The sequence below is a fragment of the Dasypus novemcinctus genome, chromosome 18 (genome assembly GCF_030445035.2).
Source record: "Dasypus novemcinctus isolate mDasNov1 chromosome 18, mDasNov1.1.hap2, whole genome shotgun sequence".
NCBI lineage: Eukaryota > Metazoa > Chordata > Mammalia > Cingulata > Dasypodidae > Dasypus > Dasypus novemcinctus.
In genome coordinates this window covers 15,226,174-15,242,139 of record NC_080690.1, presented here as the reverse complement: position 1 = coordinate 15,242,139, position 15,966 = coordinate 15,226,174, and the positions used below count along the sequence as shown (strand labels likewise).

At 42.9% G+C, this 15,966-nt stretch overlaps 1 protein-coding gene across 4 annotated transcripts in view; it reads right to left on the bottom strand.

The window, feature by feature from the left end:
• Nucleotides 1–13,010: 13,010 nt before the first annotated feature.
• Nucleotides 13,011–15,966, bottom strand: part of RFWD3 (ring finger and WD repeat domain 3) — a 47,229-nt gene continuing 44,273 nt past the window's right edge. For all 4 annotated transcript variants that reach the window (XM_071209080.1, XM_071209081.1, XM_004464776.5 and 1 more), the window contains exon 13: nt 13,011–15,456. In XM_071209080.1, the coding sequence (XP_071065181.1) occupies nt 15,313–15,456 (144 nt within the window). In that variant the 3' untranslated portion in view covers nt 13,011–15,312. The remainder of the gene's footprint in view (nt 15,457–15,966) is intronic.

Below are 15,966 nucleotides of genomic sequence, written 5' to 3'. Positions count from 1 at the left end.
AGGAATGTGTCTTCCTTAGCATCTGTACCATACTCAGTCTTGGGAGAGAGCAGCTCTGGGGAGGTAGCCTCAGAGTGAAAGCAGCGGTGAATTCCAGAGCACAGCAACTGGGGCCATTGGTCAGTTACACTCTCTGCAGTTGGGGATCTGAGGCATGTTTTCATGACCACTACATTCCACCCCTGTGCCTCAGAGATTTATTTCTCTACACAAGTTTGGTGAGCAGCCTCTCCATGGTTCCCATGGGGCTCCCCTTCTGAGAAGTAGACAGAGATAGTGCTGATCTCAGGACTGCACTATCCATTCTGAATTTCCTTTATCCTCAGCACCTCCGCAAGTCTTGGTGGCTTACCTGGTGATGTGACCCAAACTTCCATTCTTGGGGCAAGCCCTCAACTCATCATCATACCCTTCTCAGTGTGGTGTACTGCACCAGTCTGTTCACAGTTACAGTGGGGCAAAGGAGTACCAACAGGAGGCACCCAAGAGGATCACCTGGGCATTCCTCCCGGCTCTCATTATGTAAAAATAGCCCTACCTTCTCCTGTTGACTGGGGTTAATTACCACTCCCAGTATGATGATTCCTTTTCTTGCTACCTGGTCCCTGAGCCCAAGGAGTCCAAAGTGTCCTAACAGCAGCTATAACTTGTAGTTCAGTGGGACCCCTGCTGTGGCCCCTGGTAAAGTATACACCCTGTAGGCATCCAGACCTCCAATCCTGCAGGGCCCAGAGTTGCTGGGATGGAAAGCACAAAATCACCTTGTGATCATTGGGAGTGCTGGTAAGTGGGACCACTCCTGTTTCCTGATGCTGGTTCCTAGACCCAGCACCATATAGAGGTCTTTAATATTGCATCCTAAAGAATGCCATCCCATTGGCTCAGAGTGTGGCTTCTGAGCGAGTGCTTCAGCTGTACCTTGAGGTCACTACCAGCATTCTATGACCTGGCTGTTTCTGGATGGTGGTGTGTCTCATGGTCATGCATTCACTTCTGCATCCATCCCTTCAAGGTAAAATGGGTCCCCTGGGTCACATGCTATGCTGTGTGGCAATCTGTACCTGTGGATCAGGCATTCTGGTGACTGAGGGTCTGAGAGCAAGAAAGGTAACTATATCCAAAATAGGTATCTCTACCTGTGAGGATGAAGTGCTGGCCCTTCCAGATGGAAGGGGCCCAAGGTAACTAATTTGCCATCAAGTGACCACTTAGTCTATCCTAGGAATAGTACCATATCTGAAGCTCAGGTTTTTCTCTGTTGCTAACTGGTTGGATATTCAGAGGTTGTGGTACCTAGATCAGTTTTGGTAAGTGGAAGTCCACACATGAAGCCTCCCACCTCTGCCATGGCCAGTCCTTTCCCTGCCCATAATATCTAGCCTGGAGTGTTGAAGGCTGGCTAATGTCAACTGAGTCATTTCACCTACTTGGTTGTTCGGTGCCTTTTTCATGGTGAAGGTTTTATCATGTGATTAAATTTTAAAAAATCTTCACACTTGGTGCCTACTTCCATATATGTGTCCACATGCTTCTATCCAAGACCAGGCCATTGGACCCTGCCCAGGAGTGAGTGCATATTCTTATCTCAGACCACTTCAGTTCCCTCTCCACTGTTTTAGAGCCATATCTGCATCCTTTAGGTCTTACTGGTGGCACTAATTGCTACCATCTGTCGTCCCTCTGTCTCCTATATTTTAAATTTACCTTCTTGGTTGTGGAGAGTGAAGAACAGTTTCAAAGGTTTACATTTGGGCTTCCCTACCATAAGAACTCTTATTTGACAGGCCAGGAACACAAGATGGGGTTATTCCAAAAATTATATATTTCCAGACTGGGGAAATGACCCCTGGCTGGGCCCACATATTCAATGGGCCCACTATGAGCCATACTTTATCCAGGACTACAATTATTACCTGACCCGAAGGCCAGGGAGCTATGACGATGCTTTGAATCTCTGAGTAATAATATCAGCTCAGATTCTGTGTCCAGGAGTCCTCAAAATGTATCATTAGTCTCCTTTTCTAAGTGTACAGTCACCCAATTAAATGACCATGAGCTCCTTTGGGGAAAGACTGAAGGAAACATCATGGTGGTATATACTTTTTTTTAAAACTTTATTTTGCACATTTAATAATTGAAAATATAAACAATAATTAAAAATAAAAGGGAAGCAATTTGACTCCTGTCTACCATATGGAAGGTCCCAGGTTCAGTTCCCTGGAGGCTCCTGGTGAAGGCAAGCTGGCCTGTGCGGAGAGCTGTGCACAAAGAGGTGATATACGCGGCAAGCTGATGCAACAAAAAAAGGACACAGAGGAAAGACAATAACAGACACAGCAAACCAGAGAGCTGAGTGGCTCAAGCGACTGAATGCCTCTCTCCCATGTTGGAAATGTCCCGGGATCGGTTCCCAGTGCCTCCTAAAGAGAAGACGAGAAGAGAAGACAAGCAGACACAGAAGAATGCGCAGCGAATTGTCACAGAGAGCACAAGCTGCGGGGGGTGGGGTGGGGTGGATAAATAAATGAATAAATAAAAAATAAAAAGAACACACAGTTGAATAAAACATCCATTTCTCAAATATACTGGATACATATAAAAAATTTTTGAATCATACAGAATGTACACAATGTACTTGGTTCGTAGTAACGCAATTATACAGTATTTTTTCTTTTGTGTCTGATTTGCTTCATTCAACATAATGTTCTCAAGGTTCATCCATGTTATCATATGCTTTACAACTTCATTTCTTCTTACAGTTGCATAACATTCCATCGTATGAATACACCACAGTTTGAATATCCATTCATCAGTTGATGGATACCTGGGTTGTTTCCAACTTTTGGCAATTGTGAATAATGTTGCTATGAACATCAGTGTGCAGATGTCTGTTCGTGTCATTGCTCTCAGTGCTTCTGGCTATACACCCAGGGTCACGTGGCAAGTCTATATTCAACTTCTTTAGGAACTGCCAAACAGTCCTCCACAGTGGCTGTACCATTCTGCACTCCCACCAACAGTGAATAAGTGATCCTATCTCTCCACATCCTCTAACACTTGTAGTTCTCTGTCTTTTTAATAGTGGCCATTCTCCTACCTGCAGTGCTGATATGCACAAGGAGTGCCATGCCACGCAGGGGTGTCCCCCGCATAGGGGAGCCCCATGTGCAAGGAGTGCACCCCACAAGGAGAGCCACCTCACGCGATAAAAGAGCAGCCTGCCCAGGAGCTGCACACACATGGAGAGCTGATGCAGCAAGATGATGCAACAAAAAGAGACACAGATTCCCAGTGCTGCTGACAAGAAAGCAAGCGGACACAGACGAACATATAGCGAATGGGCAAAGAGAGCAGACATGAGGGGGTGGGGGGTGGGGAAGGGGAGAGAAATAAATAAAATAAAATAAAATAAAATAAAATAAAATAAAATAAAATAAAATAAAATAAAATAAAATAAATGTAGTGGCCATTCTGACAGATGTGAAATGATATCTCATTGTAGTTTTGACTTGTATTTCCCTGATCATGAGGGATGTTGAGTATTTCTTCACGTGTTTTTTTGCCATTTGCGTTTCTTCTTTGGACAAATATCTATTCAGTATTTTGTCCAATTTTTAATTGGATCATTTGTCTTTTTATTGTTGAGTTGCAACATCTCTCTCTCTCTCTCTTTTTTAAGATTTATTTATTTATTTATTTTTTTTAAGATTTATTTTTTATTTATTTTTCTCCCCTGTCCTCCCACCCCAGTTGTCTGCTCTCTGTGTCCATTCACTGTGTGTTCTTCTGTGTCCACTTGCATTCTTGTCAGTGGCACTGGGAATCTGTGTCTCTTTTTGTTGCGTCATCTTGCTATGTCAGCTCTCCATGCGTGCGGTGCCACTCCTCAGGAGCTTATGCTTTTTTTGTGTAGAGTGGCTCTCCTTATGGGGTGCACTCCTTGCGTGTGGGGCTCCCCTATGCAGGGTCACCCCTGCGTGGCATGGCACTCCTTGCATGCATCAGCACTGCGCGTGGGCCAGTTTACCACACAGGTCAGGAGGCCCTGGGTTTGAGCCCTGGACCTCCCATATGGTAGGCAGATGCTCTATCAGTTGAGCCAAATCCACTTCCCAGTACCATGCTGTTTGACCACTGTACCTTTGTAATATGTTTCAAGGTCAGGCAGTGAAATTCCTCCCATGTCACTCTTCTTTCTTAGAATCCCATAAGTTTCGATAAGTTGTGCTCTTGTTTTCATTTGTCCCAATATATTTACTGATCTCATTTGCAATTTCTTCTTTGACCCAATGATTATTTAGGAATGTGTTTGCAGCAGTTTGATATTGTTTATGAATTCCAAAAATACATATTGGATTATGTTTCTGAACTGCTCTGTCCTTCTGGGCATATTAGTTGGATTAGATTCAGAGGTTTTCATTTTTACTTGATTAAATAATGATTAAGGTTTTGATTGGGCCATGTCAGTAGAAGATTGAGTCCCAGCACCCTTGGTGGGTGATGACTCACAGAGATACCGCATGGAAGAGAAGGGAGATTGAAGTTTTGAGCTGGAGCCCGGGAAGTAAACACACAGGAGAGAAGAACAGCTGAGCATGGAGAGAAACAAGCCCCAGAAGAGAGATGAGACTTAGCCTACAGCAGACATTGGAAGAGGCTGGGACCACGGAACATTAAGAGGAAGAGGAGAGGGAAGTGGACTTGGCCCAATGGATAGGGCATCCACCTATCATATGAGGTCCGTGGTTCAAACCATGGGCCTCCTTTACCCATGTGGAGTTGGCCCATGTGCAGTGCTGATGTGCACAAGGAGTGCCATGCCACGCAGGGGTGTCCCCCGCATAGGGGAGCCCCACGCACAAGGAGTGCGCCCCGTAAGGAGAGCCACCCAGCGCGAATGAAAGTGCAGCCTGCCCAAGAATGGTGTTGCACACACTGAGAGCTGACACAACAAGATGACGCAACAAAAAAAAACACAGATTACCGGTGCTGCTGATAAGGGTAGAAGCAGTCACATCAGAACACACAGCAAATGGACACAGAGAGCAGACAACTGGGGGGGGGGGGGGAGGGGAGAGAAATAAATAAAAAATAAATCTTAAAAAAAAAAAAGAGGAAGGGTGAACGCTGGCAGTCATCTTTCTCCAATATGTGGTAACAGACTTTGGTGAGGGAAGTAACTTATATTTTACGGCCTGGTAACTGTAAGCTTCTACCCTAAATAAATACCCTTTATTAAAAGCCAACAGACTTCTGGTATTTTGCATCAGCACTCCTTTAACTAATACAGTGTTGTTCAGTCTCCACACATTCATGAATTTACTTTTTTTCCTGTCTATTATTGACTTCCAGTGTCATTCCATTATGATCTGAGAAGGTGCTTTGTATAATTTCAATCTTTTTATATTTACTGAGAGCTGCATTGTTCCCTAACATTTGGTCTATCCTGGAGAAAGGTCCATGGGCACTTGAGAAGAATATAAAACCTGCTGAGTTTGGATGCCATGTTCTCTACATGTCTGTTAGGTCTAACTTGTTTATCATATTGTTCAAGTTCTCTGTTTCCTTGTTGATATTCTGTCTAGTTGTTCTATCTAATGATATGAGTGGGGTGTTGAAGTTTCCAATGATTTTTGTAGAGATATCTATTTCTTCCTTTAGTTTTTCCAGAGTTTGTCTCATGTACTTTTGGGCATCCTGGTTAGGTGCTTAGATATTTATGACTGTTATATCTTCCTGGTGGATTGTCCCTTTTATTAATATATAATGGCCTTCTGTATCTCATAACTTTTTTTGCATTTAAAGTCTTTTTTTCCTGATATTAGTATAACTATCCCTGCTCTTTTTGGGTTACTATTTGCATGGAGCATCTTTTTCCAACCATTCACTTTCAGCTGGTTCATATCCCTGGGTCTAAGGTGAGTTTCTTGTAAGCAGCATATGGATGGCTCATGTTTTTTTTATCCATTCTGTCAGCCTGTATTTTTAGATTGGAGAGTTTAATCTATTCACACTCAATGGTATTACTGTAAATGCATTGTTTACTTCCACCATTTTATTCTTTGGTTTTCTTATGTTGTATCATATTTTTTTGTCCTTTTACTCTTTTAGTTATCCTTTCTTTCTTTTGTACTCTCCTCCAGGCCTCTCTCTCCTATCTTTTTCTTTCAGCTTCTAAGGCTTCCTTCAATATTTCCTGCAAAGGTGGATTCTTTTTTGCAAACTTTCTTAGTTTCTGAATATTTTATACTTGCGTTCTTATTTGAAGGACAATTTTGCCGGATAAATAATTCTTGGCTGGCAGTTTCCCTTTTTCAGTTTTCTAATTGTATAATATCACTATCTTCTTGCTTCCATGGTTTCTGAAGAGAAATCTGCATTAAGTCTTACTGAGCATTCCTTGTATGTGATGGGTTGCTTCTCTCCCTTAGTGCTCTGAGAATTTCCTCTTTATCTTTGACATCTGACATTCTGAGTAATGTGTGTCTTGGAGTTGGTCTATTCAGATTTATTCCGATTAGAGTACAGTGTACTTCTTGGACATGTAGGTTCATTTCTTTCATGAGAGTTGGAAAATTTTCAACTATTATTTCCTCAAATACTCTTTCTGCCCCTTCCCCTTCTCTTCTCCTTCTGGAACTCCCATGACATGTATGTTGTTGCATTTTGTGTTATCATTCAATCCTCAGAGTCCCTGCTCAATTCTTTCCATTCTTTTCTCTCTTCAATTTTAGCTGTTCTGTCTTCAGTATCACTTATTCTTTCTTCTTTCATTTTGAGCTCACTGCTGTATTCTAACATGGTTTTGACCTCACCAATTGTGTCTTTCATTTCCATGAGCTCTGTTACGTTTCTGTTTAGGATTTTAAATTCTGCTTTGTACTCACTCATTATCTTCTTGATGTCTTTTATCTCTTTAGTCATATTGTCTTTCAAATCATTATTTTGGTTTTGGAAAGTTTGCATATTTCACTAATTAATTCTCTCAAATCCTGCATCTCTTCTTTGATGCATCCCTTTTGATAAATCCCTTTTCTTGAGCCATGTCTTCCATTTTCTTAGTATGGCTTATAATTTTTTGCTGATATCTAGGCAGCTGATTAGGATGTAGTTTACTGAGATGCTCAATTTCTTTCTCTTTTGTAGGTATTTAGCAGTGGGAGGCTGTGTGTTACCACTGCTCTTTTATTCTTGGCGCAACCTGGATTATTAGGATTGTCTCTGCTCGTTGCTCAAAAGTGCACTCTGGACCCAGTAACTGGTGTAGACCTGCTTCCTAGGGCTTTAGGGAAGAAAGCTATAAAGGCCTGAAAAAGTCTCTTATCTATCTATCTATCTATCTATCTATCTATCTATCTATCTATCTATCTAATTTCTCCCCTCCCCCGATTGTTTTGTGTTCACTGTCTGCTTTCTGTGTGTATTTGCTGTGTGTTCTTTTGCATCTGCTTGCCTTCTCTTTAGGCAACTCCAAAACCCGATCCTAGGATCTTCCTGAGGGAGAGAGAAGAGCAATTCCCTGGTGTGCTGCAACTCTTATTTTCTCTTCTCTGTTTCTTTTTGTTGTGTCATCTTGCTGCGCCAGCTCTCCATGCAGGCCAGTACTCCACGCAGGTCAGCACTCTGTGGGCCAGCTTTCTGCTCAGACCAGCTTACTGCATGGGCCAGCTTGCTTTCACCAGGAAGCCCTGGGAATTGAACGCTGAACCTCCTATATGGTAGACGGGAGCCCAATGCTTGAGCCACATTGATTTCTCTTATTTATTTTTAATTTTCTCATATGGACTTTCTTGGTCTGCCAGCAGATGGTACTCTTTGGCAGCTCTCAGTTCAGTGCCTGGTTGGAGCGTACTGGTAGCAACACAGACAGGACCAATGTGTTAGAACTGTCTGCCTAGAGGCTAGGAGCCTTTTAATTCAAACTTTCTCAGAGACAGTTCTGAGCCTTTGCTGGCAGTCCCTTCCCTTTTCCCAGGTAAGAAATAATTCCACCCTGTGAGTCCTCAACAATCATTTCTGGTTGAGAAGACAATTGGGAGGGTTGTATAGCTTTAGCAGCTTGCAGGCTTTCAAGACAAACAATGGCGTGGCCCCACCCAGCCTGGAAGGGTGCCTGGGACACAGCAACCAAATTTGTGAGTCAGAAGTTGAGTAAGCCTTAGGCTGTGTCCCTCTCCCTTTTCCTGGGCTGGTGGATCCCTGGAGCCCCCTTGCCTGTAGCCACAGGCCCAGAGGCCTGAGAATTCTAAAGTATCTTTAGTGTGGGGTAGGGTGTGACTCACAGTTCTGTGGTCATGATTCCCCTCCTTTGTCCCTTTCTCCTCTGAATGGTGTCCAGCCTTCCTCTGGTTTCCAAACCCTAGATTATTTTTTTTCCAGGCTGTTTCAGCCTATCCTCTAGCTATTTTTCTGGAAAAGAAAGTCCCATGCCTTTCTAGTTCACCATCTTCCTGTAAGTCTCCAGTGGTGTTTACTTGACACATAGTGGAGTGTCTTTTCTTTTAGGCTCCCAGCCACCTCTTCATCAATGGGTTCTGGATCTGAAAATTGGCTCAGGTCTAGAAACTGAGCAAAACAGGATTTTTTATTGGAGCGACCACACTCAATCTCCTATTTTTCCATTCTTGTGCGTTTTTGTTATTGTTGTTGATTTTAGGCAGCCCCTTCTTGGCTGTCATCTATTTTGCCCTTGGGATTACCATCCTTTATTAATCATCTTTACAATTCTCTCCTGGTTAAGACCCCTTGGCCACCTCTTCTTTCCTGATGGTGATAATGGTAATTGTGATTTCCTGGCTTCTTGGTGGTTTAGTGCTGTTACCTACCTGGTCTTTATTATTTTGGGGTCCTAATCACCCCCATCTTAACCTCCTGTTTCTTGGAACACTAGTAGTACTACTTGTGTTAGGTCTATTAAGTCTTCCAAAATCAATTCTCCCTTCCATATTAGGGAACTTCCAAAAAGTAATAGCCATTTATTAGGGGAATCACCTGTAGGGAAAATGGAGCCGGGAGCTAGGAGAGACTGGTTAAGTCATCAGAGTATCAATGGTCCAACCCTGTGTGGAGAGGGGAAGATTGGGTGGAAACATCTTAGACTGGAGTTCAATTTTAAGCAAGTTTGGCAGGTTCATGAGGGAGTCCTCAAACCTGCCTTAGTACCTGTAGCAGTTTGATATGGTTATGAATTCCAAGAAGAAATTTTGGATTGGATTATGCTTGTAATCTGATCTGTACCTGGGCATGACTGAGTTATTAGATAAAAGGCATGGTGAAGAACAGAGTTGATGGTTTTTAATAGCGGAGTTTTGATTTTGGAGTTTGATGCTGAAGACTTAAACTGGTGCCCTGGGAAGTCAGCACGCAGAGGAAAGAGGAGCCAGTCCCAGGAAGAAAGGAACCTTGAAGCCAGAGTAAAGCAAGCCCCAGTAATGTAGGAACCCAGGCAGCCTGAACCCTCACAGACATGGGCAACCATCTTGCTCCAGACTTTGGTGAAGGAAGTAACTTATGCCTTATGGCCTGGTATCTGTAAACTCCTACCCCAAATAAATACCCTTTATAAAAAGCAACCAATTTCTGGTATTTTGCATCAGCATCCCTTTGCCTGACTACTACAGTACCCTACCATTCTCAGTCATGGCTGGAGGCAACCCTTGGACTTGTAGCCTTGGCATGAATGCAGTAATGGATTTTCAAGCTCAGTTGCTGGGACAGCAGTCAATTATGCTCCTCATAGTTAAGAGAGCTGAGAGGTTCATTTTCATGGTCACCACACCCAGACAAGTTTTTTTTTTTTTGAATACTTATTACTCTCCCCTTCCCCCACCCCCAGTTGTCTGCTCTGTGTCCATTCACTGTGTTCTTCTGTGACCACTTCTATCCTTATCAGTGGCACCAGGAATCTGTGTTTCTTTCTGTTGCGCCATCTTGCTGTGTCAGTTCTCTGTGTGCAGCACAATTCTTGGACAGGCTGCACTTTCTTTCACGCTGGGTGGCTCTCCTTACGGGGTGTACTCCTTGTGCGTGGGGCTCTCCTACACAGGGGACACCCTTGCAGGGCAGGGCACTCCTCGTGCACAACAGCACTGCACATGGGCCAGCTCCACACGGGTCAAGGAGGCCCGGGGTTTGAACCGTGGACCTCCCATGTGGTAGACGGACGCCCTAACCACTGGGCCAAGTCCATTTCCCTCAGACAAGTTCTTTTAACTTCACTGAGTCCCTTTTATGGAAAAAGTGTAGCACAGCATCAGGGACATAGGAAACCCTCAATAAATGTCAGCTATTGTCAAACCTAAAATGATTTCTGGTATTTTTAAATTCTTAGATTAAAAAAAAATCACAATTTTATGTAGACTACTGAGCCAGAAGGAATCAGTGACTTAATATCAACAATTAAGGGATGGAAAATAGAGTAACCTACTTCCAGCCATCCCCAAATTATCCAGCTAATGGACCTGAATTTGCTTGTCAGTCTCACAGAAACCTCAGTGATTAAGAATCTAAGATCCAGAGAGAGGAATAACTCCCCCAGTGTTCTAATCTGTAGGTAGCATAATCAGGACTGGAGTTTGGATGTTCTACTTCCCTTATGACAATTTGCCAAGCAGGATAGACCATGGTCCATACCCTAAAGGAATTTCATGTCTTTTGGAAGTATTAATCAGGGAAACAAATGTTATCATCTGATAATGGATGTTTCCTTTCCTTGACTCAGGAGTCAGTGACTCATGCGAGCTAAAGAACATGGCATATTGTTTGGCTAGCCATGCAAAGTACTGTCACTCCACCGCTACAAGGTATCATTTTCATAAGATAAACTGGTGTAATGGCAAACTCTAAAGCTTCTGTTAGGGGCCAAGGTAGGTGTCAGAACCACACTGGATCAGATTCTGTGATTCCTTCCGGTGAAGCCTCAACTCAATCTTACTGCAGCCTTACCTCCTTTTGTGTTAAGCTCTCCTCCCCACCCCCTTCCCTAAAGTAACTCCTGGCTAATCTAATGAACAATCAGTTTTCTGTATCATGTTAGCTCAAGCCCGAGAATTTACCTAGGCTCTCCTGGAAAGACCGCTTTAACCTTATGATTGCATTTTGAATAAAGAGCAGGATCTGTGGGCATGATAGACTTCAGTGTTGGAAAGCCTTTGAAGGCATAATGTAACTTCATCCAGGGCAGAAAGCCCCTCCTTTCTTCCAGGAATAAGTGGTCTGTCAAGCCCCCTGCCACCTCTAACTTTTGTTAACCAATAGCCTATCCAACTATTGGCACCTCACATGAGTTTAATTTAGGTAGCAAAACCACCAGGTCTTTGTATCTGCACATACCTTAAGTCGTGTCCTGAAGTGCCTTTGTTTTCCCCACAATGTGTGATTCCTTTTATCCAAAGCCAGTACTATCCTGCCAGTTTGGGCCCATGTCCAGCCTCGAAGTGAGTCCTTCTGCTTGGTGTCCATGATTGGATAAATTTATAATCACTCTAGAGGCAAGTGAGGGTTCATGGCACTCCTCAAGTCACATCTCAATAGCAGGTTCCTTGTTCAGCAAGCCAGAGATACTCTTCCACCTTCTCCCCCTCTTCAACTGACCTTTATGAGAAGCACCGAACTGGGTGGTTCTAGACAGTGTCATAGACTCTTCTTTCTCCACTGCTAAGTGGTGTTCCCAGCCTCAGTACCCAGAAAACCAAAACAAATAAGGGTATCAAGAGGAGAATGAAGTAACACAATAATGGTGCATGATGGTTTTATTTTATTTGAAACGCAGGAGAAATAATTTGTGAAGAATCAACCTAGGGCAGCAATGTCGCTCAAACAGTTGACTGTCTCCCTCCCACATGGGAGGTCCTGGGTTTGGTATCTGGTGCCTTCTAAAAAAGACAAGGAGCAAAAAATAAAATGAGCAGACAACAAGCAAAAACAAGCAAGACGAGTTAACAACAAGCAAATACAAAATAACAGCAGATATAGCTCAAGCAGTTGAGTGCCCACCTCCCACATGGGAAGTCCTGAGTTTGGTTCCTAGTGCCTCCTGAAACAACAAAACAGAACCAACAATAAAAAATGAGAAGAGTAAAAAAAAAAATTAAAAAAAAAATCAACCTAGGTTGTCCTGGAGACAGAGATATCAAAGAATGAAAACAAGCTGTCCCCCTGGTCCCCCAGCTCTTACTTAAGTGTTAGTAATGCAAAGTATGGAATGGAAGACCAGAATACCATATTTAATACCAACTAATTTCCTTTATTAGAATTTCTGACCTGTTTCTTTCCCTACAAAACACTCTTTACAAATTAATATACAGGGAAGTAGACTTGGCCCAATGGATAGGGAGGCCACCTACCATACGGGAGGTCCACGGTTCAAACCCCGGTCCTCCTTGACTCGTGTGGAGATGGCCCACACACAGTGCAGATGCATGCAAGGAGTGCCGTGCCACGCAGGTGGGTCCCCCGCGTAGGGGAGCCCCATGCACAAGGAGTGCGCCCCGTAAGGAGAGCCGCCCAGTGCAAAAGAAAGTGCAGCCTGCCCAGGAATGGTGCCACACACACGGAGAGCTGACACAACAAAAAGAAACACAGATTCCCGGTGCCACTGATTAGGATAGAAGTGGTCACAGAACACACAATGAATGGACAGAGAGAGCAGACAACTGGCGGGGGGGGGGAGAAATAAATAAAAAATAAATCTTAAAAAACAAAAAAAAAAAAACAGAACTAATGTATAAGAAGGGGCTTTGTACTATAAAGGGACTGCCTAGATTTTACCAAACAGAAACTGACTGTTTAAGGGAAAACGACATACAAACATCTAGCCTCCCATTAGTAACAGTAAACTAGACTGGCCAGCTAATGCCTCAAATCTCCTGTTCAATTTAAATACAGTGTTTACTTCAGATCCAGGGACCATGCATGGTGTATAGCTCAGACACAGTACTGCATGAAATGGAGAAACCTACATCTACATGTTCTTGCTTCTGATGGGCAATTAGACAAAAGACACCCAGAGCTGTTAAACATGGCAAATTCTTTATTTTCGTATTAACATTAAAACAGAACTGTCCTGTTTTCAAAGCAGGTACAAGGAGATATATATATATACACACACAATTCCAAGATATTTTGAGTTCACTTAATTCCAAATCTACAGAAAACAACCTTAAGACATAGGGGTGAGGATATATGATGGTGCAGAGAACCTGGTGGTACAGAGTAGACTAAAGCCTGGTGACTAGAGATGCAAGCTCCTGAGGGCAAAGGGGGAAAGCTTCCTTGGAGAAATCAGTTGAATTACAGTCACATCAATTTGATTCTGAAACATCCAAATTTGCTGTAGGAATGCAAGGACTGACAAGACGTGAGTCATCTAACCTCCCTGGTAATGTCTCTTGGTTCTACAATCAGGTGAATTAATAACTAATAATTTGAGTGTACTTCAAAGCAAGCTACTCTGGTCCCACACTCATGTGGCTGCCAAGGAGACAAGAAAAGTCAAACCTTAACTGTACCTCAGCCCCAAAATAAAGGCAGGCAAGGCCTGACCCTCTGTATCCTTTCTGTGACAGTGTGCTGAAACAAGAGAAGTTGTGCTTTTTAAAAATTCAGATCCTTTTCTCCTACCAGTCCCAGACCTGGGCAACCAATCTTAATTATCAACATATCAGAAAGGTCTCTTCACCCAGGGCCAGAAGCTGGCTTTTTGAAAGATGTCCTCAAATATGCAAGGTGAGGAGAACAATTTAGGGGGCTAGGTCAACACAAAAACCTATTAAAAGGTACTAGTAGAACTTGGAATTCTGGTGAAACTCTGGGGAAACAGACCTCAAAACCTGTTAGTGGTGAGAAAAGATTATGGAAATAGCTAGCAAGGTGATAAGCCAGAACTGTTATGCATGAAAAACAAAGGTAACATCTCTGTAACAATTATTTAAGAAAATCACTCTGTTAAGCCATCATCTCCCAAGGACAGAACATATGCCCACCTTGAGGCATGTTCCAGTGTGGACTAGAACAGCAGAGTAGCCTTAGGCAGTGGATTTTTGCTACCTAAAGGATAGGAATATAAACTGATCCCTTTACTGTAGAAAAGCACAGTTCTCAATTCTGGACAATCCAGTGTTGGAATGGAAGCTAATAGATGTCTGTCACCCATATAGTCTCCAACTGCTATCTTCCTGAGAATAACCACTTTACTAGAAACAGAAAAGTTTAGGAAAGGAGGCAAATCAGAGAAACTTGGAAGCAAACATTAGTTTCTCATAGGGAAGGCTTTACCTGGGAATTATAAACACTCTCAAGAACAGCCCCTCACTCCCAAGGACTCAAGGTTTATTTAGATATGAACTCTCAAAAAGGAATAGACAAGCCCTTGTCCTGTTCTCAACAGCAGTCTGAGCAGCTTCACTTTTGGAAGCCCTCTCTTGGGTGGTCCCTTACTCCTTATCTCTGTTACTAGGGCAGGAGGAGTAAGATGACTCAAGTAACAGTTTTGACGTATCACACTTTTCTTAAGAAAATAAATGGTCTCTTTAAAGCATGGCTTATATGGAAACCAATCCGGAGATTCTAAGCTGTCTAGAAAAAAAATGAGTCTTCTTCAATGCTCAAACAACTGGTCTCTTTCCTCAACTCTCACAATGCGTTGAACTTGCACTCAGAATTAGGACAGGGTTACGGCTCATTAGCCCCATCCATCTCGGCACATCTGAGACACAAAGATGCCACAAAGCACACCAGATGTGCTCTACCACACACTTCTGTGGGGATGAGAGACAAGGTACTAAAAGGTTTTCTGCCTTCAAAGTAGAAACAAATCAAACCCTACTCAAGATTCTGTAGTGCCCTCATGTGTCCAAATGAAGTATCTTCTGCATCTTACAAGAAGCAGCAAGATGATTAGTCCTTTCAGGGACTCAGAATTCCCAAGTTAAGTGGGCCAAGTGATAAGACCACTTGGTAGGGGTTATCACATTCCCCAGAAAATGCTTGGTGCATTTTCTAAATGACTAAATGACTGCTGAAAGGAAACTCTTAAGGCCCAGGAGATGAAGATACCACAAACCAACATGAAAGCTTTTAACCCAAGAAATTGAGAGTATGGATGGAATACCAGGCATTTACTCTCTTGACTGATAAAGCAGATACAACATAAGTGTCTCAGTGACCCAGAGTAGTATATACTCATCCAAATGAACCATGATCCCAATAGGTCTAGGCCACAGGCAATAAGCAGGAATCCTGCTCAGAGCGTCTGGTGCCAGCAAATGTTTAATGTTAATCAGGAGCAGGTCTGATAGGCTTCAAAGATGAGGGTCACTCCCACCTATGGATGTGGACCATCTTCTCTGTTAAGGTAGCCAAGTAGTTCTGATGGTTCACCTCAAATGGGCATATGTCCAAGACAGGCTGATCAACCTGCAGTTTCTGCAGCAAGGAGCCACTACCAGCATCCCATAGCTAAAAAGGACAAGTAGAGAAAAAGGTCAGGAGCTAGTCAATTCGACTGGAAGACTTGTTTTCTTTATCACTAGATAACTGAGTTGCATGCAGAGCACTGCCTGCAGAGCAGGCTACCTTTAACCTTCACAAGGTTAAAGCCAGCACCTCTGACATAGTTCATGTGTGGCCTCATGTGCTAAGATCAGTGAGGTGGCTGCTTGTAAATGGATCTTAAAACAAAACTTATCATTCAGTCCTTCAAACCATATGCCAGACACTCTTCTAGGTGCCAAGGACAGAAGGGTCAATGAGGTAATGTCTTTGTCCTCATGGAACCTACCTTCTAACTGATGCTCTTTCCCTTTTTAAAAACCTTTTACTATGAAAAATATTTAAATACTCAAAAGTAGAGAGAATAGTATAATGAATATTTACTCATCACCCAGACTCAACAGTTAAGCTTTTGCCACATTTGCTTCATCTATCCTATTTCTTTTTTATAAAACTTTTAAAATTAAAGTTAATAGA